The sequence below is a fragment of the Cicer arietinum genome, chromosome 4 (assembly GCF_000331145.2).
Source record: "Cicer arietinum cultivar CDC Frontier isolate Library 1 chromosome 4, Cicar.CDCFrontier_v2.0, whole genome shotgun sequence".
Taxonomy (NCBI): domain Eukaryota; kingdom Viridiplantae; phylum Streptophyta; class Magnoliopsida; order Fabales; family Fabaceae; genus Cicer; species Cicer arietinum.
The window spans coordinates 60862950-60886928 of record NC_021163.2 but is presented as its reverse complement, the minus strand read 5'-3'; the positions used below and the strand labels follow the sequence as shown (position 1 = coordinate 60886928).

At 30.9% G+C, this 23979-nt stretch overlaps 2 protein-coding genes across 2 annotated transcripts; one reads left to right on the top strand and one right to left on the bottom strand.

Moving 5' to 3' along the window:
- Positions 1-1229: 1229 nt before the first annotated feature.
- On the bottom strand, positions 1230-5419 carry LOC101511660 (probable protein phosphatase 2C 59). Its single transcript, XM_073367827.1, has 9 exons — positions 5279-5419; positions 4778-5051; positions 3867-3994; positions 3345-3443; positions 3133-3279; positions 2799-2885; positions 2620-2711; positions 2196-2270; positions 1230-1668 (listed from the first exon to the last, which is right to left on the bottom strand). Exons 2-9 carry the CDS (start codon positions 4993-4995, stop codon positions 1507-1509), a joined length of 1008 nt encoding a protein of 335 aa, XP_073223928.1. The 5' UTR covers positions 4996-5051; positions 5279-5419; the 3' UTR covers positions 1230-1506.
- A 14254-nt stretch (positions 5420-19673) lies between these two features.
- Positions 19674-23168, top strand: LOC101511028 (uncharacterized). Its single transcript, XM_004498764.4, has 5 exons — positions 19674-19881; positions 20007-20102; positions 20672-20794; positions 22504-22543; positions 22856-23168. Exons 1-5 carry the CDS (start codon positions 19759-19761, stop codon positions 22927-22929), a joined length of 456 nt encoding a protein of 151 aa, XP_004498821.1. The 5' UTR covers positions 19674-19758; the 3' UTR covers positions 22930-23168.
- Positions 23169-23979: the final 811 nt, after the last annotated feature.

The window sequence follows — 23979 nt, the reverse complement described above, 5'->3', positions numbered from 1 at the left end:
ATTTACTTATTAAAGTTAAGTTGATTCTTATTATATATTGTCTGTAAAATAAAAAGAATTTGCGCAATACAATCTTAAAAAATATTCTTTTCGACTTTAAATATAAACAAATATAAATTCCGACTTTAAATATAAATAAAAATAAAAGAATTTGATTTAAATTTAATCTAAAAACATCAATTTTTTGTGTCGTGTTAATAAACTTGAGTCATCAATCGACAAATCAACAAGACATTAGTTAAACAGCATGAACCAATATAGATTGAAATTATGATTTTTATACTAAAATAGAATTTATATATAATATTGGTTACCTTAGAATTAGTAGATGATATATCATATATGTAATTTAATTATTGCTTCTAAGTCTTTTTTATATTAATATTATTTTTTGATGTTGCCAGCAAGTAAATGTTACATAAAATATATTTATCATTAATATAAGACAAAATAGTATAGGATGCATTGTTTTATTCAAATTTATTAAACATGTACTTATAAATTGGAGTGTCTTTTTATCTTATTGTTGTTTGATTTGAAATATTTTGGGCCCATCCCACCATATGAAAACCCATATTATAGAATATGTTTAGGAATTAATTTATGTGCTTTCAATGTAACACTGTGTGAGTTAATCAAAACCATTAAATAAATGAAAATATTTAATTTTTACTTTGATCACTTCTAAAATCACAAATATAATTGATTGTGATTCATAGACGATATAAAAAATTAAACTCATATATTTAACGCTGTCGTTCAATTATCTTGGTTGCTACTTCATTTGTATTATGGCTATATAATCATTTCCTTTTTTTGTTTAGTTGATCTGAGATTTTTTCTCCCTAAAAAGCATGATTTCTTCTATCCTCTTTGCATTTTTATTTCCAACTCCAGATCCAATTTTTGGTTGCTCACACACAAAAGGTGTATTCCAAATTCGAACCCGCATTACAAGTCATATGATCTTCATCGAACTAAGTTTCACAATTGCTGAAATTGTTACTTCATTCCAAATTTGAAGTTCATTGTTTGTTTCACATCCAAAGTGAGAGTATATAGTTGATAAATTAGTCACATGAAAACATGCTTCATATATAAGTTATATTATTACATTTGATACACACCATAATTCATAAAGAACAAGATATTAACGGTTTCACCGGACAAGAACAACCAACACTCAGAAAATCCGGATAGTCGACGCGAATTGGAAGGAAGGCAATTAATGAGATCAACACTACATTTACAATGCAGCATTTGAATGTGCAGTTAAAACTTTGGCCACACTCTTTACAAAAGATTTTTCTTTGCTACAATACAAATAGGAGTCCCCACAAATATGGAAGTAAGAACATATCTATAAGCTAGAGGACCATAATGAGTTCAAATTTTTGATTTTCTATGCTTGCATTGGTACACACAAAGTTACAAGGAATTAATGTCCCTATGACCAACTATATAATAAACTGATATTTTTTCACAATTCAATCTTTTGAATGACACTTAGCCAGAGCTATTGCGAGTAGAAGAAGAACCTTGGTTCATCAAAAAACGAACGACCACACAAGTGATGTTGTCAGAACTACCTCTCTGATATGCTTCTTTCATCAGCCTCTTTGCTGCTTCCTCGGCATCTTCAATTGGTTTAATCATAGCAACAGCTTCCTTGAAAAGGAGGAAAAAATTGAGTTAGAGTTGGATAAGATTTCGAGCCAGGGTTTGGCTTTACAATTTTTTAAACTACATGTTATGACATGTTTGAACGGGCTTGTCAGAGTTTATCTACTTGCATACGCACTAATGACATTATTTGGGAGAGCTTATAGAAACAATTTATGACTTGTCCATAAGTTGTATTCATCTTATGTTCAAAAACTCTCTAGGATAGATTATGAAAACAAATTATAGCTTATATGAAAAAAGTTTAACTTTATTGTAACTTTTGTTATAGAAGTTATATCATATGCGCTTAATTAAGTTGTTTATCCAAACAAGGCAATACAAAATGACCCGTGAGTTCAGTTTTTAGTTAAACTATTGGTTTTTTACCCAATAATGTCACCAAGCATCTAAAAATGGGTAAAGAAAGAATCCAAATCTTGATAGAAATCAATTTGTTTATATCTTTGTGATTATGGAAATGCATTATACTTCTCAAAAAGATAAAAGTGGAAGTGATAATCATTGCAAACCTCGTTTGAGACAACATCCCATAGCCCATCACTTGCCAATATAAGAAACTCAAGAGAGCTATCAACCTTTTCTTCCTGCAAGAACATAATCAGAGTTATTTTACAAATGATTCATATTGATAGCAGCATTATTCTAGAAAGTCTAACATGCTACTGATCAAGGTTAATTGCAGAATAATCATATCAGTGAAAGATTTATCACTTCATTGCACTTGTTCACTGTCATAAGTTACGGGATATTCAAATTTCACAAACATGAAATAGACCAATATGTACAATTACAACCAGAGATGCATTGCTATACACGCCATGTTATAAGTGTAAGGTTATTTTTCATCTTCTCATTTGAAACATAATTTTCTCTCTTAAATTTATTGATAGGACACATTTTAATGGTTGTGAACCATAAGTGCGAGAGACACACCTGGATTTCCGGATCAGCAACAACGTATTGCTTCAGTAGTCTATCACCAAATGCGCGAGAAACAGCAAGAACGCCACCAACTCTCCAAGTTCCTGTAAACTATGGTTTAAGTCCTCCATAGAAAAGAAAAAATAAATCTATAAATCAAATCCCAAGAGCTAACTATACGATAAATTTACCGGCCCACATAACAAAGCCCCCAGCATCTTCTATCCTTTGTCTCTCATCAGTTTGGTCTGGTTTGTGATCTCGTGACACAGCAATGGCTAAAGGAAACAAAAATACAAAATTAAAATATTTAAACAATTTTCGAAATTGAAAGGTTGAAATGATTTTCTCAATTCTCAATAGATGCACAAGAAACCATAGACAAATTTGGAGACACCCACACCCTTACAATCTAATGACACAGTTAAAACAAAATCGACTCCCTTTATATTTTATCCATGAATGATATCAAGATAGTCTTTCAACGTACTTATGATACAAAGAACATAAATCTACTAGCCTTACCATTTCCACCCCTACATATAACAGCTCTTGAGTCCCCAACATTTGCGACGAGCAAACGGTCACCAACGAGAATTGCAGTGGAAGCAGTTGATCCAGCATCTCGGTGTTGATTATGTTCCGATTTCAGAAATTCAGAGTCTATTCTTTCTATTTAGCAAATTGAAGAACATCGATTTAAAGAATCTAACTGCGATAGGTAAGAAACTACAAACCAATTGCAGATTTGGTGTCAGAAATGAATTTTGGATGGCTGATCAAATTACTAAATAGGTTTTGCTTGACATACTCAGCAGCACGAACACCGCCGTGACCTGAAAAATTTAAACAATTTACAGCTACCTTGTTTCTAGTAGATAAATTATAGTATCAAGCATCGGTCATAAATACCATAACGGTAAACAAATCCAAACTTTCCTCTTTGTGTGTACGAGTGTCTGTTGGTGAAAATAAAAGCAAAAGCCTAGAAGCATTTGCAAATGGAAACACTAAGCCACGTGGAACAATTAATTTCTCATTTCCCGAAAACTTTAAAAGGAAAATCCACTGATAGAAACAAATTGATGAAAAGTACTAATATCAATAAAAATGTTTTATTAGTTCTATGCGGCGGTTGTTTATCACGTGTCTGAATTCCGATCAACGTACAACTGCAAACAGTCCCTTAGCTTAGCACCTCCGAAAAATAATTAGCATGCATAAAAGGAGATGGAAATAGGAGAGTTGTGTAAGTATACCATCAAAAACTCCAAAAAGGCCAACAATTTCACCATTGACACCGTCAATTCTTGTCTCATAAAAATCTTCCATTGAAGATCTCTTTCCAGGGGAGCTAGCATAACCATAGCTGAATTTTCCATTCTGACTGTAGATATAAATCAAAACAACAAAACATGTCAAAAACATCTCATTCGAACGACCCTCAAAGACAAAAAATTTAAGGAAGTTTAGTAAAGGAAAAATCCAGAATTGGACTATAAGACATTCAACAAAACAAAGATTAACCAGCACAACAATAACATCAACCAAGACCTAGTAAAAGAACTTTATCGAAAAAGTTTCAATAAATTTCCGTCTCAATTATGATAAAAAAAAGCACACAAACAAGAACCACATAAAACCGAATTCTGAATCTTCAAAGCAACAGAAGGAGCAATAGAAAACCAGGGATATATTTGACATTAAAAATTTCAATACAAAACCTTCCAAGTATAAATGACATGAACCAACAACAACAGCTATAACCATGTTTTTAAATTTCCGTTTACAACTGCAATTACAGCCGTAATATAAAGGTTTTCAAACCCTTGGCAACATATCACTACCACAATTGCAGCAACATCTATCCACAATATCAAAGATTGCAACGTAACCACAAAAACACATCATATAACGGCAACAACAATTTAAAACCATGAGAATAACCAATAAACACAACAAACAACCGCAACAGCATTTAAAACCACGAGAATAACCATTAAACACAACAGGCAACAACTATAGCAATTTAAAACCACAAGAATAACCATTAAATACTCATGCAACCGGAACAGCAATTTAAAATCACGAGAATAACCATTAAAAAAAAAGATAAAACAAAACAATTTCACCAAATTGTAGATCTAGAGAAAGATGGAGATTAACAAACCTGAGCCCCCCACCACTAACAGGTGAATCATCAGCAGCATGAACCTGGCTTGAAGAGGACAAAACAGAATTGAGGTAGCCCATATCACAAGTAGATGAATATTCAGGGTTCAAAGATACAACTTCTTTAATAACCAAAATATGAAGAACAAGAAACAACAGCAATATTTCGTGTGTAAAGCTTATTCTTGCGTACAAATGGTTCCAAGTTATTATCATAACACTAGTGGGAAAGTGGGGTCGTTTTATGGAATCAGAGACTTTCAAGTTTTAATCTGCATAGAAAAAAACCCCACAAAGAAGAAAAGTTCAATTAATCCCACAAAGATGATAAATTTCCATGAAAAGATTCAAACTTTGGATCACCCAAGAGGTAAATTTAAAGAAAGATGCAAACTTTGTTAAATGGGATTTTCTTCTTCTTTTTTTTTTTTTTGTAGTTGGTGAAATAAAGATACAAAGAATCAAATATTGGAAAAAATTAAGGAGAGAAAGAAAGTACCTGAGGAAGAGAGGAGAAGAGAAATGCCATGACACATAGAAGAGAGAGAGGTGAAAAAGGAGACAAATTAGATTAGAACAATGAGAAAACAAAAAAGTGGTTTTTTTTTTCTTTCAATTTTTGTTGAAGTCAGCTAATCGTATTTGTCTTTTTGATTGAACAACAATTGAGTTCTTCGCATCAATCCTGTTTTTAGAAAACAAAAACTAACAAAACACCCAACAAATAAAATTGGTCTTTTTCGCAAATGTCTTACCTTAATAAGAAAATAAAAATAAAACACTAGAAAGTACCCTTTCTAGGAGTATTTATTATATATTTAATGCTTAACTCTAGATAATTTACTGTTCTAGTTCCTATATTTTTTCTTTTGAAAAAAATATTGATAATTTGTTATTATTGTTAGCATTTTTTATATGACGAATATCACACTCTTAAACTCCTCATTTTACTTTTTAAATGTTTTACAAAATCAATTTTATATAATAAAGGATTTATAGTTAATTAATTAGCATTTTAGATATATTAGTAGTTATTTTATATTATTATATTTTCTAGAATATTCTTAGTGTTTATAAGATTATGTCATATATATTAATGGTTATAATTTATTCAAAATATTATATATTAAGTCAATTGTCCCATTTTAAAAACCAATATGAATTATGCAAATATTTTTTTTTTCTTTCTAAATATTATATCTCTTGTTTTTCCTTTTTTTTAAGGTTAAAGTAGACTAGAATCTCTAGGTTTGGTGGTCTCCCCATAAAAGAACCTATCATTATATCCCATTAATTCCTACTAAATTTTAAAATGTTATTTTCTTCACTCTTAATTTTTAGAATGTGATATAATATAGTACACTTTTAAATTGAAGTTTAATTGTTATGGACCATCATCCTAAAAAAACATAGGTATGGTTTTATAATTAATTTTAATAAAATTCAAATATATATTTATAAATTAAATTTTTTAAATATATATTGAAATTATAAAAAAAAATTAATTTCTAAATCAATACACTTATAGACATATTTATATTTTTGATCATTTCATTGACACTAACAAGAATGGAGAACCCACACTTATAAAATGTAATATTTGAATTTTTACAATTAAATCAGACCATTAGAGTTATTATAGTGCACTCTTTAGAGAACCCATATGATTGCTACCTTCATAATGCAAACCAGAATTTCTAGTTTTCTTCATAATGAACCGACCCCAATAAATCAATTTACAAAGAAAAATAAAAAATGCTGTTTTATAGTTGGATACGGAAATGGTTGAAAACATAAACATATCAACACATGCTCCAACGACTTTTACTATCATTAAAGGTTGACTAATTATAATCTTTACTGGGTCATATACTTCATGTTGTCGTTTAAATTGTCTTAAAAACTAATATATAATGTACAGCACAGCATGGATCTCAAAGGCTTAACCATGACTTTATATTTTGGGATCAAGAATCCTATGACCAGCATAAGAAGAATATTTGAGTTTAACAAATAGTGCCGACTTAATAATTTGAGAATTTTCCTTCAAGCGGTTCTTTATACCTTAATTTTTTTACTTTAATTTTCATGTTTAAAAATGAAGGATTTGATTGCTCCAAAAGTGTGTTTTTTAATGTGCAAAATAATAATCAACGCCTCGATCAGATTTTAAAAATCATTAAAAAAGGAAATACAAGAAACATCTATCTTTAAGAAATTTAAGATAAAATAATGGGGAATTAAAAGATTCTAATGGATTCATCTAAGTCTATATCATGTTTTATTGACATCATTTGTCACTTAATTTGTTTTACAATTAGGATTCTCCCTTCGGAATCGTAAATATGATGAACTGCAAATGCTCAAAAAGTTTAAACATTGATTCATGTATGTGTTTGATCTATCTCACAAAAATGCAGACGAATTAAGGTCACATCTTATAGTATGAATTCAAAGTAAAGGTAGGGTCGTCCCAGGATCAAGCAGCACAAGCTAGGGTTTTAGGCTTCAAAATAAAACAAAAAAAATCATCAAAGAAAAAAAAAAAGGCCTTCATTTTCGAAGATCTTTATTCCATTGTAACTTTTTTCAAGAACTTCCTTTTGTGAATCATTGTTACTGAAGCATGAAATATTAACTTAGTTTAATTCAATTTTTTTTCCTTTGTAACCTCCCTAACTAATTGTACATGTTTTAGTTAGTTTTGTTGGTTGAGTTGATAGTTAGTTGCTGCTGAATTTGACACTATATATAGTCACATCTAAAACAATGAATAGGGCTGCAAAAATCAGAGAGAGCTTAAGAAAACACTAGGTGTATCAAAGGTTACCATTAGAGTGGGGAAAGAGGAATATAGTTAAATCTCTTCAAGATCATTCTTGTAACAATTCAACTTGATTCACAATAAGCTAGACAATGCAGTTGCATGTCCTCCAAATGTAGGTATCAAACTAATTGGTATTGAACTGGGTTACCAAATTCATTATGTTCTTGGTCGACTTTTCTATTCTTGATCAATTCTACAGTTTACACTTGCAAGTTTTAATCTCTGAGCTTCACAATAATTGGCATCAAAAGTTTGGTTTAAAGGTTTCAATCCAAGGGAATTAATCAAGAAGCATCAAGATGACACATACCAAGTTCGATATCAAGAAATTCAATGTGTAAAATGGTTTCTCTCTATGGAGGATGAAGATGAGGGCGTTATTGTTACATCAAGGGTTAGAAGGTGTCTGGGAAGGTGAAATCAAGTTATTTGTGTCTCTTACGAAGCAAGAAAAAAAGAGCATTATGAATAAGGCGCACAATGCAATCATCATAAGCTTAGGGGATAAAGTTCTTGTGAAGATTCCAAAGAAAATATGATTAATGCGTTATGGTTGAAATTGGAAAGTCTTTATATGATGAAGACACTTGCAAATCATCTCTATCTAAAACAAATGTTGTATACTCTGAATTTGCAAGAGGGGACTTCAGTGGAGGATCACATGGACGAATTCAATAGGTTAATTCTTGATCTTGAAAACATTCAAATAAAAGTTGAGGATGAAGATCAAGCACTATTGTTGTTTTGGTCACTTTTAAGTTCGTATGATATTTTAGCAGATACATTGATATATGGGAGGGATTTCACCTCATTAGAGTGTACAAGTTGCTTTAATGGCAAATAATTTATCCAAGAAGTATGGTAATAAAGGAGCAAGAAAATGGAGAAAGTTTGTCAACAAAACATAGAAGTGAGAAACTTGAGCATATAGGAAATGGGAGATCAAGATCCAAAGAGATTGAGCTGATTTACATGTCACAAAAAAGGTCACTTCAAAGAGAATTGTCTTGAAATGAAGTTTTAAAAGAATATCAATGGAGGTGATGAATGAGATGCTTCAGTAGTCTCATATGGGTATGATAGTTCTGAAGTTTTTATGGTTGGTTGCAACATAGATGACACTAAACGGATACTAGACTCAAGTTTCTCATATCACGTGTCCAAATAAGGATTGGTTTCATGATTACGAGGATTATCAAGGAGGTCAAGTGGTGACGGGAAACAATGCTACTTGCATTGTCCTTAGGATTGGCTCCGCCAAGATCAAGCTTGATGAGTGTACAAAATAGATCTTACCGAAATTAAGACATGTTCCTGGTTTAAATAGGAGTCTGATATCATTGGGAATCTTAGAAGAGGCTAGTTATACCTTCAAAGCTGAGAATTGCACCATGAAAATTATGAGTGGATCTATGGTGGTAATAAAATGAGAAAGGAAAATAAATTGTCTCTACGTTCTCAAAGTTGAAGTTACCACAGAAGATGTAGGAGTTGTTGAGAATTCTACGATTAGTCAAACATAACTATAAGACTTGGGCACATCAGTGATAAGGGGTTTCATGAATTGTATAAACAAGGGTTGCTTGCAGGGAATAAACCTGAAGCATTGGAATTTTGTGAACATTGTGTAAAAGGAAAGCAAACATGAGTCAAATTCATCACTGCAATTCACAAGACCAAAGACAAATTGGACTACATACACTCTAACTTATAGGTACCAACAGAAAACCCTACTCATAAAGATAACAGGTACTTTAATACCTTTATAGATGACTTTAGTAGAAAGGTATGTGTATACTTGCTTAAAAATAAAGATCAAGCATTCAAATCCTCTGATCAATGGAATGTTAAAGTGGAGAACTAGTGTGATAGAAAGATAAAGGCCCTGATGACAGACAATGGGCTAGAATTTTGTAACAGAGAGTTTAATGATTTTTGCAATAATCATGGCATCTACAGGAATTACACAGTTAGATACACTCCATCACAAAATGATTTAGCTGAAAGAATGAATAGAACTCTACTTGAAAATGTTAAGTGTATGTTGTCTGATGCAAATTTGTCTAAGATGGAGAGAGGTTGTGCACACAGTCTGTTATCTAGTCAATAGGAGTCCCTCTACTGCATTATAATTTTGAACACCTTAAGAGGTGTTGATAACCAAACCACCAGATTACAATCACCTCAATACCTTTGGTTGTTTTGCTTATTATCATTCAAATGAAGGAAAATTAGAATCAATGGCTAAAAAGGGTCTGTTCACGGGGTTATCCAAATAGAGTAAAAGGCTTTAGGACATGGTGCACTCAAAACAAAAAATTCATTTTAAGCAGGGATGTGAGATTTAATGAAGGGGATCTAAATGGTACAACTAAATTTGTTGAAATGATTGGAAATAATAATGAAAATGATGTAGTTGAAATTGAGGTGGAATCCAATAAAGGAAAAGAAAGAGTAATAACATATAATAAATTAGTTCATGATGATCAAAATCCATGAGATTATTCTTAAGAGGATTATGAGAGAACTAAAACAACATACTATTTTTATATAGGGACAGAACAAGGAGAGCAGTCAATGCTCCAAAGAGATATAGCTATGAAAATGTAATAGCCTATGCTTTGAACATGATATGAAATTCAATAATGAAGAACCTAAATACTTTAAAGAATTTATGAGTTCTAAAGACATTGTTAAGTGGTTCCTCGCTATGAAAGATGAAATGGAGTATCTATACAAAAATGAGACCTTGAAGTTAGTCAAGGAAGCAACTGAAGCAAAACTAGTAGGCAACAAATGGATGTATAAATTAAATGAGAGAAACTCATAAAGTGAACAACACATGTATAAAGTTAGGTTTGTTGCTAAAGGGTACACTCAAAGGAAGGGGATAAATTTCAATGAAATACTTTCTCCAGTTGTTAAGCACAACTCAGTTAAAATCACACTAGCTATGGTGACTCAGTTTAATATGCACTTATAACAAATGAATGTAAAAATAGTTTTCCTATATGGTACATTGGAAGAAAGATTTTTTATGAACAACTAGAGGATTTTGAAGTTAAAGGTAAAGAAATTTGGGTTTGTCTTTTCAAAAGGTTCTTATATGGCCTAAAACAGTAACCTAGGCAATGGTTCAAGAGATTTGACTCATTTATCCTAAGCATTAGTTCCACTATAAGTAATTATGATAGTTGTGTGTATTATAAAAGATTGAGAAAACATAACTATATATATTTGTTTTTGTATGTGGATGATATGCTCATAGCCAGTAAGAGTAAAAAAGAGATACATGATCTAAAGTCCATGTTGTAATCATAACTTGAAATGAAAGACATTGTCCAATCAAGGAAAATTATGGGAACTGAGATAGCTATAGATTGTAAATCTAGGATATTAAGAGTTTCCAAAGGCAAGTATGTGAAAAACGTTGTTTTAAAGGTTTAATATGGAGAATGCTAAGATAGTCAATTACTTATAATTGCTTGTTTTAAACAGTCCATTGGTGATTGTCCTTGTAGTGTTGAGGAACAATAAGACATGGTTAACATTTTTATGCCAATGTAGTTGGGAGTTTAACGTATTTTATGGTGTGTGTCGGACCTGATCTAGCTTGTGTTGTCAATTTGGTTAGAAGGTACATGTGAAATCTTTGTATGATGCATTGGCATGTTGTTAAACACATCCTTAGATATATGAAAGGATCCATTGATACTTGTATGTGTTACAATAGAACGGTACATATTCAAGGTGGAGTACTTGGTTAGACGGACACAAATTTTGTTGGAGATAGAGACAATAGGAGATCACTAACAAGACATGTTTTACTCTATTTGAAAATAATGTGAGTTGGAAAGTCTCTCTGCAACATGTGGTTGCTCTCTCAACCACTAAGGTTGAATACATAAACTTAATTAAGGTTGCAAAAGAAGTTATATGGTTAATAGGATTCATAAATGAAAGGACTATGTAATAATCATAGTGCAATTCATTTATGTAAGAATTATACTTATCATGAAAGGACTAAGCATATTGACACAAAGTTGTATTGGATTAGAGATGTGATAAATGAAGGAAAGATACAGATTTAGAAAGTCCGCGCCTCAGACAAGGTTGTTGATTTTATCACTAAAGTGGTTTCATTAGGAAAACTTATGTATTGCCTCAATTTGCTGAATATAGATACATGTTTAGGTGTCAATAATGGCTAAGCACTGCTTGTATCCAGTTTGCTTATCTGAATCAGGTTGCTAATACTCCAAGGTGGAGATTGTTAAAGCATGGAATATTATCTTAGTTTAATTCAGTTTTTTTCCCTTTGTAACCTCCTTAACTTATTGTAAATGTTTTAGTTAGTTTTTTTGGTTGAGTTGGTAATTAGTTGCAGTTGAGTTTGAAAAACAATGAACAGGGTGGAAAAAATCAGGGAAAACTTAGGAAAACACTAGATGTATCAAGGTTTATGGGTAAAGTGAGGAAAGAGGAAGAAAGTTCAATATCTTGAAGATCATTCTTGTAACAATTCAACTTAATACATAATAAACTGGACAATGCATTTGCATGTCCTTCAGATGTATGTATTAATCTAATTGGTACTAAATTGGGTAATCAAATTCATTGTGCTAATGGTTATGTTCTTGATCAATTATGCACTTTACACTTGCATACTTTAATCTATAAGTTTCACAATATTTGTTGTACTCAAATCTTAGTCAATGTTTTGCTCATTTTCTAATATTTTCATCCCCTTATTTTCTTCCATTATCGAGATTCACTTTGGTTTTCTCATACCACATTTACAAGTCAAAGTCTCTAAATTCTAATTTTATATCTCATTGTTTTTATATAAAAAAAAATAAAATTGTTCATAATTTTGCCTGCATTGCATCTTAATCTATGCAATCATCACAATTTCTTTTGATAAAATCAAATACTATCTGCATTTTGTCTAATATTTCTTTTGGTAAAATTCCAATATAAAATTATATGTATAATGTATCTCGGTATTTATTTTACAATATATTATTTTTATATTATTTTGAGTATAATTACATTGTATTATTTTACAAATGTATGTATGATGTATCACATTTTGTTTTTATGGTATTTTTGTATAAGTTTCAAGGTTTAAAGATTATTTACAAAAGTATGAAGTATGATTCTTCTCAATTTTTATTTCTTTATTTTTTATTAATTGATATTTGTATATTTTTTTTTTACATAAAAATGCAATTAAAAATTTTTGTATAAACAAAGGCCTCATTTTAGATACGACTTTAGGCCTCACTCGACATTGGACTGATCTTGAGTAAAGCATGAGTTCAAGTTAGCATTTGGGTTACTTGATTAGTCTCATATATACATACAATTTTAATGCATAATATTTTGCTCTTTTTGTTAGTATTTATAAAAAAATACTTTTTTTCTTTACTTTTTTTTTGTTTGTTTTTGTTTTTGGGTAATTACTCTTTTTGTTAGTATTTATAAAAAATACTTTTTTTCTTTACTTTTTTTTTGTTTGTTTTTGTTTTTGGGTAATTACTCATTTTATTTTTACCATAAACAACTTATATCTCATTTTATATTTTTATTATTGATATGTAATAATAATGTAAAGATATTTTATACTGTCAATTAATTATTATAGTTAAATTTTAAAAATTTATTAGATTTTTATTAAAAAAGTTATTTAATTTTAATCCTATCTATTTTAAAACTCATACAAATGATATGATTCTATGATAATGTAAGAAAAATTACATTGAAAATTTATCAAAATTAATTCTTTAATTATTTTTTTTAATTCAATATTTTTCTTCAATTTAATTTAAACATAAAATTTAATTTGCATAAATTGACAATATTCAACCCATCATAACTACTTATCAAATTCTCAATCATTTGTTAGTTAAACTAAATTTTACGAATATTATAAAAATTTCTATTGATAATATATATAAATTAATCATCTAAATATATTATAAAGAAGATGCACACTAAAAATATAAACTAATTTTAAACTTCCATAATTTTATTGTATCATTATATAATTATAACCTTTATAATTAAATAATCAATCAATTAACATCGTATATTTGGTGTTAATATAAAAACATTTACACTAATCGTAACGTGATCAAACCCTTCACGTATTCCACCACCCGTATTCGTACTTTATTTTTTTTTTCCACTTTCAAGCAGATTTAATTAATGAAGAGAGATCTCAAAAGGAAATCCAACACTCCATGTTCCGGCAAGACTTTAGAAGGATATCGATTTTCGTCATGCGAAATGAAACAAACACATAACCGTATTTGAACCAAAACGACGCCGTATCGCTGCAGAGCTTCACCATCTCGATTCGAAACCCTACCATGGCGAATCCACAAGAGCACGGTCGTCCATGGTTCCTCTATGCAGTTCCCTTAATGGTTTTTCTTTTAATAGCATTTCACGTCCTCGCCTTGGTAAAACCCTAATCCACTATTTCCTCATTCTTAACCCTAACTTTTAAACTATGAAATCAAAAACCATGTTCTTCATCTTTTTCAGGTGTATTGGATTTATAGATTGTCCACGGATACTAAACCACAGCAGCAGCTACAGCAGCAACAACAGCAACAAAGGAGAAAGGCTCACTGAACAACAGTAATTTACTCCTTTGGTTTCAATTTCTGTAACCTACTTAATTTCCTCAAATAATTGTTGTTTTGAAAGGAAAATGTGTGAAAATTTGTCAGTGCTGTTAAATAGAAGCTATAGTGTAGTGAATTTGAACAAATCGATGTTGTTCTGTGATATGATATATAGTACAAAATGTTGTCAAATAATGACTATAGTTGCGCTATAGCAATGTTGTGTAGTGGAATTTGAACAATACGCCATTTTCTGCGATTTGCAATTGATAACACTGAATTTGCTTCGTGGTCTTGGATTTTGAGTGAGACTGTAATGTTTGTTCGGAAAATTGAGGTTATATTTAGGAGGTGTTAAACTAATCAGAAGTGAAATTGCATGTAATAATTATGTTGAATGGTACTCCCTTTAGTCTCAAATATAAACAAAACAAGTTGCTTGGATTGTAGGTAGGGTAGAAAATTAGATCTTATAGAAGACAAGTTTGGAATGTGTGATTTTATGATATTGTTGAAGCCAGCAAGGAGCTATTGGCTAGTATTGTTTATTTTTTTTGGTATCCCTTAGTTATCCTTATTGGTTTTCTCTTTTCATCTAGAATATTTAAACTTGAAATAGATATAGACATGCTAAACACTTGTTTTTGTGTGCTGCCTGAATTTTTACAATGGGTGTTTTGACTGGGTTCTAGTTGTAGCCGGTGTTCTTTGATTCTGCATAATTCCCATGACAGTATGTTTCGTGTTGTTTCAAAATCAATCTATTTGGAATATAGTTAAGCTGCATGCCTTGAGTTCATGTTGCCTTTGTTATGCCTAAAGTATGTAACTGTTGAAAAATTTAGAGCCAGACTAGTACATTGGGATTTTGCTTTGGTAAAATTTTTCACAACATACTGAGTTATTGTAGGATGCAAATCAGTATAGGAGTTTACCCTTTATTGCTAAGATTATATCCTATCTATAATAGACTTTAGTTTGATGTAAATTTAAATGTACTATTAATATAAAAAAATTACAAAGTCAATCACTCATAATTTGCTAAATCATTTTGTCATAACCACCTTAAAAGTCATAATACATACCTAAAATGATTTGAGGAAAATAAAAAGCATTAAGAAAAGTTTTTCCCTTGTCCCGATGCTCTCTTGAACTGGATTAGTTCTATAATCAACTCTGGTCTAACTTTTACAACAGGCTTCACAATCATCTTTTCTAGCACGGGAAAATATAGAAGTAGAAATCTGATAAAATTTAATTTAGATTTGGTACCAGAGATGCCCTCTATCCTCACATGCACTCCGAGGGGCATGCTTGGCCCCGAAAAGATATCTTCCCAACAATAGGAGTCGGGTGTAAGTCAGGGAGTCTGCTCCTCAACTGGTGGCTACATGCAATTGTTACAAATTCCCGTATCAAAATTCAAACAAAGAAAGTTAACATTCATAAGAAAGAGATATAGAACATTTTAAAACTCTGAAGGCAACAAACAGCGATAAATATGGAAAATGAGGTATTATAGGACACTACTACACTAATTATTAAAATAACTACGTCTAAATTGCAGTTGATTCATAACTTATGTTAACAATTGTAACTCACATGTACAACAAGTCTTAGAAACAAACTTTCAAAGACTACACACTAGGCAAATGCTTAAAGCAAAAAAGTTTGCAAATTCTAGTGCTTAATAAACTTTACATAAAAACAAAAACATGATGTGCAAGTGCATTCACAAACGAGAAAGGAAAGCAAAGTCAAGCCAAACTTAATGATTACTCACACATTCCACATTTTCGAATATTAGGTAAGCTTTTGAGCAAGTTAAGAGCAGCCGAAATTTACTCCAAATCATTGAAGTTTATGCATAGCCAAGGTATCTAAAATTGATACAGGGTGTAGGGGGAAACTTTACTGGCACAACATCTGCAACCAAATACTGAAGCTAAACAGAAGAATGACTCGAATCAGAATACAATAATGTTTTTATTACTAACAGCATTAGGCGAGTTACTCCAATCAAATTCAACATTAATATGCTTGAGCATTATACCTTTAAAAAATAGGTATCAATCACCAGGCTCTGTAAATGCGGTAGATGAATGAGAAATTCGAGCAAATTGCTAGAACATCCTTGCAGTCTACTTTGATTGCTTTCAGAGTTCAAATAAAAACTTAAATAAATGCATACATGAACTAATTGGAGAGTGTGGTCAAAGCTAATACCCTCAAATGTACTGTCTATTTTTAAAATATTGAGATTAGGTGCATGAATATTATTTTTTCAAGTAGAGGGCAGCCGGATGCTAAGTTTTCAAAAACATCTTGAGCCATAGTAACCTGACCCAGATCAAGACTTTTCAAGTTCCTGAAGCCTTCAAATGCTGTTGGAGGTTTAAGCACACAATTGTTTAGTTTTAAGTGAAGCAAACTTTGACAAGAGAATAAGCACCAAGGTACCTTATACTATTGCCCTGTTCAAAAGTCCAACACAAGCTCTTTCATACTCTTTAAGATTAGATGAAGATTCTACCGAACAATATCAGTCATAGAATTCACATTAATGAGATCATAATCGGAGTCGGATAGCTTGGACTTGTTGATTTGCCCAGAATGAAGTAAAAGTACATGATCAATAATTCTCAGAAACTTTCTCTCAATAACTAAAGGGTCTTAGGAAGCTACATCAGAGACACATTGTATATCAAACACAAGGTCTGGTAGTGTGGACCATTTGTACCTCCATTTGCTGCTTAAAACACTTGTTCCCTACTTCTTTAATTGACAAGTGTCAGAGAATCTGGTCTATTACATGATCTGGTAAGCAAGTAATTCTATCCAACTCCATGTCTGTCTACAACAAACCTTGAAACTCAACCTAATGAACTTCATCGATTAAAAAAATAGTACAATTATTTACTCTTCTGAATTCAAATAAAATGGTAGGGTTACTATACAAGGATGGTTTACTATAGTGTCATAATTTTGCATGAGCACAATATAATGTTATGTGATTGGAAATACCAGAGTATAGTAACTTTTGTTTGCAAATTTATCTTTTTGGTTTTAGCTACTTTGAATTGTATTGTTTTCAATTGATACAAATTTTAACAATTTGAATGGATGAATATTGGTTTTAGTAAAAAAAAAACTATTATTGTTTTTGAAAATAGTCAATATTAATAATTAGTTGTTAATTTTGTTAGAGAAATGAGTTGAATATGTCATTTTTGTCGCTCCAACTCCTCAAACCAACTCATGACTCCCTATTTAAGAACTATTATTTGTGTTTGCTGAACTCAATAGATTAAACTTTCAAAGTGATAGTTAAGTTTATTTTAAAAAAAAAAAAACATAATTGTAGATTGTAGTAGTTACGCATACAAATTGCATACCCATAAGTATTTGCATATGTAGATATGAAAGTTTGTATATATATATAATAAGATCTAAGTCGCTGTATATTTTGTCGACACAATTGTATTATTTTTTAACATATGAATATGCTGCGATCAAATATCATCTATTTTGCGTAACTGAACATTTAATACTAAGACTTTGTTTGATCGTTGATGGAGGATAAACTAACTGATACAAGACGAATGTATACAAATTTACATTATATACAAATCAAATCTCTTTTATATAAAAGTACACAAGACTTTAAGGATTATTATCATTAATCGCATTTAGCAAGTAATACTCCCATATTTTTTTCAAACAATTTTTTTATTAAAAAAATTACAACTGTGCAATTTTAATAAATGTTCTACACACCACTAATTACAACATTAATTTTAAATCTTAAATGCATACAATTTTAACTAATTAAAAAAAAATAGCAACTGAAATAATTAAATGGCAAACCGCTTAATTGCTTGACAAAACAACCAATATAGGCCTAAAACATGAGCCCAATAAAGGAAATTGTTAATAAAAAGAAATTTTCTCATGAACTCTCAAATTTCCTATTACATTATCTGCTGCTATGATATTAATCTCTATCAAAATTAAAAATTTATGACCTGTTCAAATTCCATCAGCAAATTTATTATTCCTAAATCAGGGAACTTGATTCTAGCCTCAACAAAATTCCACTTCATGGCATGGACAACTTAAAAACCAACCTCATAGAGAACCCATAAGGTCATCAGGCACAACGCTTCAAATTTTTAAACATACAATTACTTAAGGAAAATTGGCAAAATCTTTTTTTCTCTTTCAAGTTTTACGCAAATTCTCATATAACTTTAATGATAAATTTATATTTTTGGATGATAAACTCTCCACGGTTTTTCCTCTTTTCTATACTTATACTAATATTATCTTCTCATTTTTGTGTGTTTGATTATGGTAAAAACCAAGATAATATTAACGGCACAAATGCATACATTAGGTACTTTGTGCTAGGTTGTTGTCCATTTTGAGGATATTTCAGTTCACCCAAAATAATGATGTGCTATATATATTTTGAAAGGAAAAATATGGATATATAATGATTGAAAATGTAGTAAGGGATACTCAGACTCAATACAAGAAGCAGAAAAAAGAGTACAAATAGCACCAAAGACTAGACACTAGACAAATAATTCAAGCAAAAAGGGTTTACAAATTCTAGAGCTTAATAACTTTACCTAAAAACATAAACAACTAGTATGCAAGTGCAACCAAAATTCAGAAAGTACAAGTTGTAGGAAGCTTTAATGGCACAACACATGCTGCCAAATACTAAAGTTGTTCTGAAAAATTGTTTCTAAAATGATTTCCGATAATGTAAAACCCTATAATACACAAGAATAAAAGAATAAATGAAAAATCCTCTTAGTAGAGAGTGATTAGAATTGAAGTAAATTACTCAAATTGCTTGATACACTTAAATTAATATAAGATTTTGAATCTAATATTCTCTCAATGAGAGTTAGAATCCTAAAAATAAATTTTATGTCAATTTATATACAAATTAGAATTGATGTAAATTAGTTTGGTAATGATAACAATTTTTTCATCTAAAGAGGTATAACAATACTCAAAAACCTCAATAGTAAGAAAGTTGAGAAATGTTTTAATGGTGACCGTTTGAAGAAGCTAAAGAAAAATATTTAAAGTCTAAAGAAATAAAATAAATAATACTTATATAATATTGTTTAAATAAATTATCGACTAAATTATTGATTGTACCAAAGCAAAGTCTCTTTATAAGAGAAAAATTAATGTAGAAACAATATATTCTACATTAGACGATTGAAACATCAATTATTATAACTTACACTTTAATAAAAAAAAAACACCGGGTTAAATTTATATTAAAGTGAATGAATGGACTAATCTATCCCCTTTGTACAACTCTAAAAAAATTAATTTGAATATTATTTTTTAAGATTAAAATGATTGCTTCCTTTAATTATTTAAATAAAAATCTACCTCCAAAAAAGAACATCTTTTTTTTGGAAATTTGAAATTTTGTTGGCTCTGTTGCAATTTGAAGGTTGAAGAGAGAGAGAGAGAAGAAAGCGAAAAATGGGGCATCAATATCATGAAGCAACAGACGGAGTTGTAAACCTATTCACAAAAGCCAATCACGATCTTTCTATGATTCACCATCGTCTCGAAAAGGAGTATCAACAGATTTACCCTGACAATGTAAGCACTACCTTTTTCATGCATTTTCATTCTTTCTTCTTCAATTCATTTATTGATTCTTTTTTGTACTTAGAAACTGTAAATTGGGTTTTATGAAAAAGCTTTGTAAATTGGGTTTTATGCAGGCAAACCCTATGAAGCTTGTGTCTAGGATCAAAAAGGTTCAAGAAGATATTTCAACCTTGAAGGGGCAGTGCCACGAGCTTCTTGCTGCCAAGCAGGTTTTTATTTTTATTATTATTATTATTAATTATTATTTAATGGACATGCACTTAGTCAGTGATTTTTATTTAGCCTATAAAATGGCAATTTTTTGCCTTACAAGTTAATTTTTCTCTTAAAATTTACAATTGAGGCTATAAATCCCCATTTTTTTGGATAAGAAATGTAGGTTGGGATGGAAACTGCAACAAATGTGACAATGGAGAGACCAAAAAGTTCGAATCTAAAATGGAGAGACTATTTTCGCAAATGTGACAAAATTGAGGACCAAAAGTGCAATTAAGTCTTATTATTATCAAATGCATTTTAGTGGGTTCTTTAGTAGATTTGGATTTCAATTGCTACAAAGTGTTTTTGTAATAATTTAGATAGATGCACTGACACTTTTTATTGAAGTAGTGTATGGTGTCCGACATTGTCTAACACTGGCACATTTGATTACGTTTAATCACTTTTATATTCTTAAATTATTATTGATGTTTGTGTATTAGTGTCGTGTATGATGTTTTGTGTTAGTGCTTCATACAAGGCAAGCTTTGAAGTAGTGTTTGGTGATTGAATTGTGCAGGATTTGATTGATAAAGCTCAGAGAGTTCTGGTTGAGAATAGAAATTTGTTGCAGCGTATGCAATCATCTGTTGGCATCCCTTTTACCGGTGAAGATGATGCTGCATTCACTAACTTCAAACAGGTTATTGTGTTTGTGTGTTTGTTTGTTTGTGTCATAGTGCCTTTGCTCATTCAAGTATGCATAACTTTTCATGGTGTTTTTGTTTTGTTGTGGCATTTCAGTAGCTTTAAGCAGATGAAATCATGGTTTCCTATAGTTGAATTGTTTTTGTTTTGTTGCGACATTTCATAGTGCTTTTGCTCATTCATGTATGCATAAGTAAAAGATTGAATGCAATGGCATCAATGTAGGAAGAATGATCCCAACTAGGTTGACACAGAAAAATCTACCAATCATTTGCGTCATACCACTAACTTATTGAAATAAAGAGAAAAAAGAACAAATATGAGGGGACATAAGCCAATACCCATGGAAGAATAAAAAACGATGAAATCTGAAAAAGGAAGTAAAAGTAATCTAAAATAAAACTTGGATGCAAATTCCTTTAAGTAAAAGTTCTTCTAGATGTGGAAAACAACTCCATCTGCTTACAAAGCTTCAAAGCATTTCCCCATCTATTCTTATGCTACCAAGGAATGCTCTGAGTTTTTGAAGGCATCAACATCAACAGCTAGAGAAGAGTTACATTCTAGCGAAACTCTATGCCAACCCTTAACAGAGACAGTTTCCATGGTCACCACAGCTGTTGTTAACTCGGCTTTTAAGGCAATGGCAGTGACAACAACTTGCAACCGTTTACAACCTCTTTTTTCGGGATTTTCATCAGTCGGTATATATGTCATACACAAGCCTCCAAATGAGAAAGGAGGCATATTGAAGACAAAGTTTAACATTCAATATCAAGATGCAGCCTCTTCTATTATGGAAAAAATAAAAGTGAAGAGTGATGGTAATTTATGCATGAATCTTTTGCTATTCTCAAAGGTTGCCATTTTCCAGGTGGCATTTCAAGATAGAAGTACTTACGCTAGTATAGAATGTCCTCGGGTACCTTTTCATATTGCTTTGCCTACATAATGAAATGTCCTGTTGGTTTTTGATAAGTATTCAAGTAATTAGCGAACCGTCACTTATAAGTTAGCTATCAAGGGGAAGAGACAAGCCATTTTAATACTCCACCAAGCATCTCATACCAGTTGATTTGAGATTTTGGCACCTCATAATGTCCAAAGTACCTAACATAGCACCACTCATGAAAGCCGACGTCCCGGCAATTGCACTCTACGATGCTTTTCTCGGCCTTCTCGGTCAATAGCCATTTTCGAGCCACCGGCAACCAGCTTTTCTACTAATTGATAAGTTTCAAAATACTTTAAGAACCCTTCCTTAAAAGCTAGCTATCAAGGGGGAATTGGCTACTTAAATACTCTCCCGTATTTCCCTTACTACTCGATGTGAGAGTCGAGCATCCCATAATACCCAAGTCCCTATTAGTTTTGAGCAATATTGTCAATCTCAGATCGCATAAAATAGTGGTTTGTTCAAATAGCGCTGCTCCTACTTAACAACACTGGTTTTTAGATGGTAGAAAGTGGGAAAGGAGAAGATAGAATACAGGGGATGCATTAATACATGATCAAGTAAAGTATTGGCTCAAAGTGGAAAAGAATATATTTTGTTTTTTCATCTTCTCATTTTCTGTTATACCAAGCAGTTGTAAATTGATTTTTATCCTAATTTTTGTATCTCTCAACTTTTCATATAGTCAATCAAGTAGAACCTAGCTGTAATTGCAAGGGTTTTTAAAACAATTTTAACTGATTGTGCAGGTGATTGATGAATGGACAGATCAAGTAAGATCAAGAACAGGTGGGTATTTTCAAGGACTTTTTATGTTTGCCAATTTTCCATGCACAAGCAGTACATTTGAAAACCATATTTAATTGACATTTAAATCATTATTCTTAGATTAGCAAAATTTACTGGCTGTTAATTGAATCAATTTCACTATCTTAAAAGACCACTCTTGTTGGTGGCTTTTTTACATCCTTTCTCATATTTTTCACCTCTACGCATAGTGATTTATCAGAATATAATCTTAGATAATTACCATGTGTAGTAGCATTTCTATATTTCAGAAATGCAGTAAATAACTGTCTCTGTGAATGTGTTTTGATGCAGGAAATGAAACACACGATTCTGATTCTGGAGATCTCAACAAACTACTCTTCTCAGCTATAGTCCAAAGCAATTGAACTGCTTTCCAAGACATTCTAAGAATCATGTAAGTTGCAGTTTAAGTCCAATTATCAGGGTTTTCAAAGATATATACTGTAGACTTGTAATGTTGTACAAATAGAACTGTGTGCTGCCTATTGATTATTATTTTTCTTATAAGATGTAGCGATAGTTGGTCAATATTTGATCAGAACTTATTTGAATCATGCTATACTTATTCTACATTGATACTGAAGGTTCTTCCAAACACTTTTTAGGGAAACATGTTCATTTACAATTACAATCAGATCAACATGATAATTCCTGGATAGTAACAAATTTGCAGCTCGATAAGTCACATATTGATATAATGGGGATATAAACAGAGAAGTTAGTGGGTTGGGATGATAATGGACAAAGATCTAGATAGAGATAGAGTACTATATAGTTTTAATTGTTATATGGATAGGTAACAATTTCAATATCAGTAATTCAGTACTACTAGGTATTTAACAACCCTACTTGTTAACTTTTTAGCGTGTCAACAAAAAACTTAAGACACTTGTTAGTACGACCCTTACTTGTTTATCGGTTCTTGTTATTTTATGTGAAACGAAATAAAGGTATTGTTTGATGGTTCTATCTATGGAGAGAGATCGACTCATGTCGCTCGCTCACCGGGAAAACCAGTTCCACCCATTTGATAAAATGTTCCATGGATGTTATTATGCATTGCTTTCATTTGGATATGCTGAAATTTGAAGTGCTAAATTTTAGTGTAAGTGTTAAACATTTGTGGAATAAAACCCATTTAATAACTTTTTTGGAATTTCAAAAACTTTGTTAGCTCTTATCCAAATGACTTAAACTAACTTACTCATCACCAGGTTGAGATCAATATAATTTTTATTCTATTGACTTACTTGCAGTTTTACTCTATTTATTTTTACTCAATAACGAAATTGGTCTATTTATTTTAAAGTTTGACAATTTTGGTATTTCCATCAAATTTTTTAACTAAAAAATGGTGATGTGATATAATTAAAATGACGTGACATATAATTTTATGATATAGAACTATCTAAATG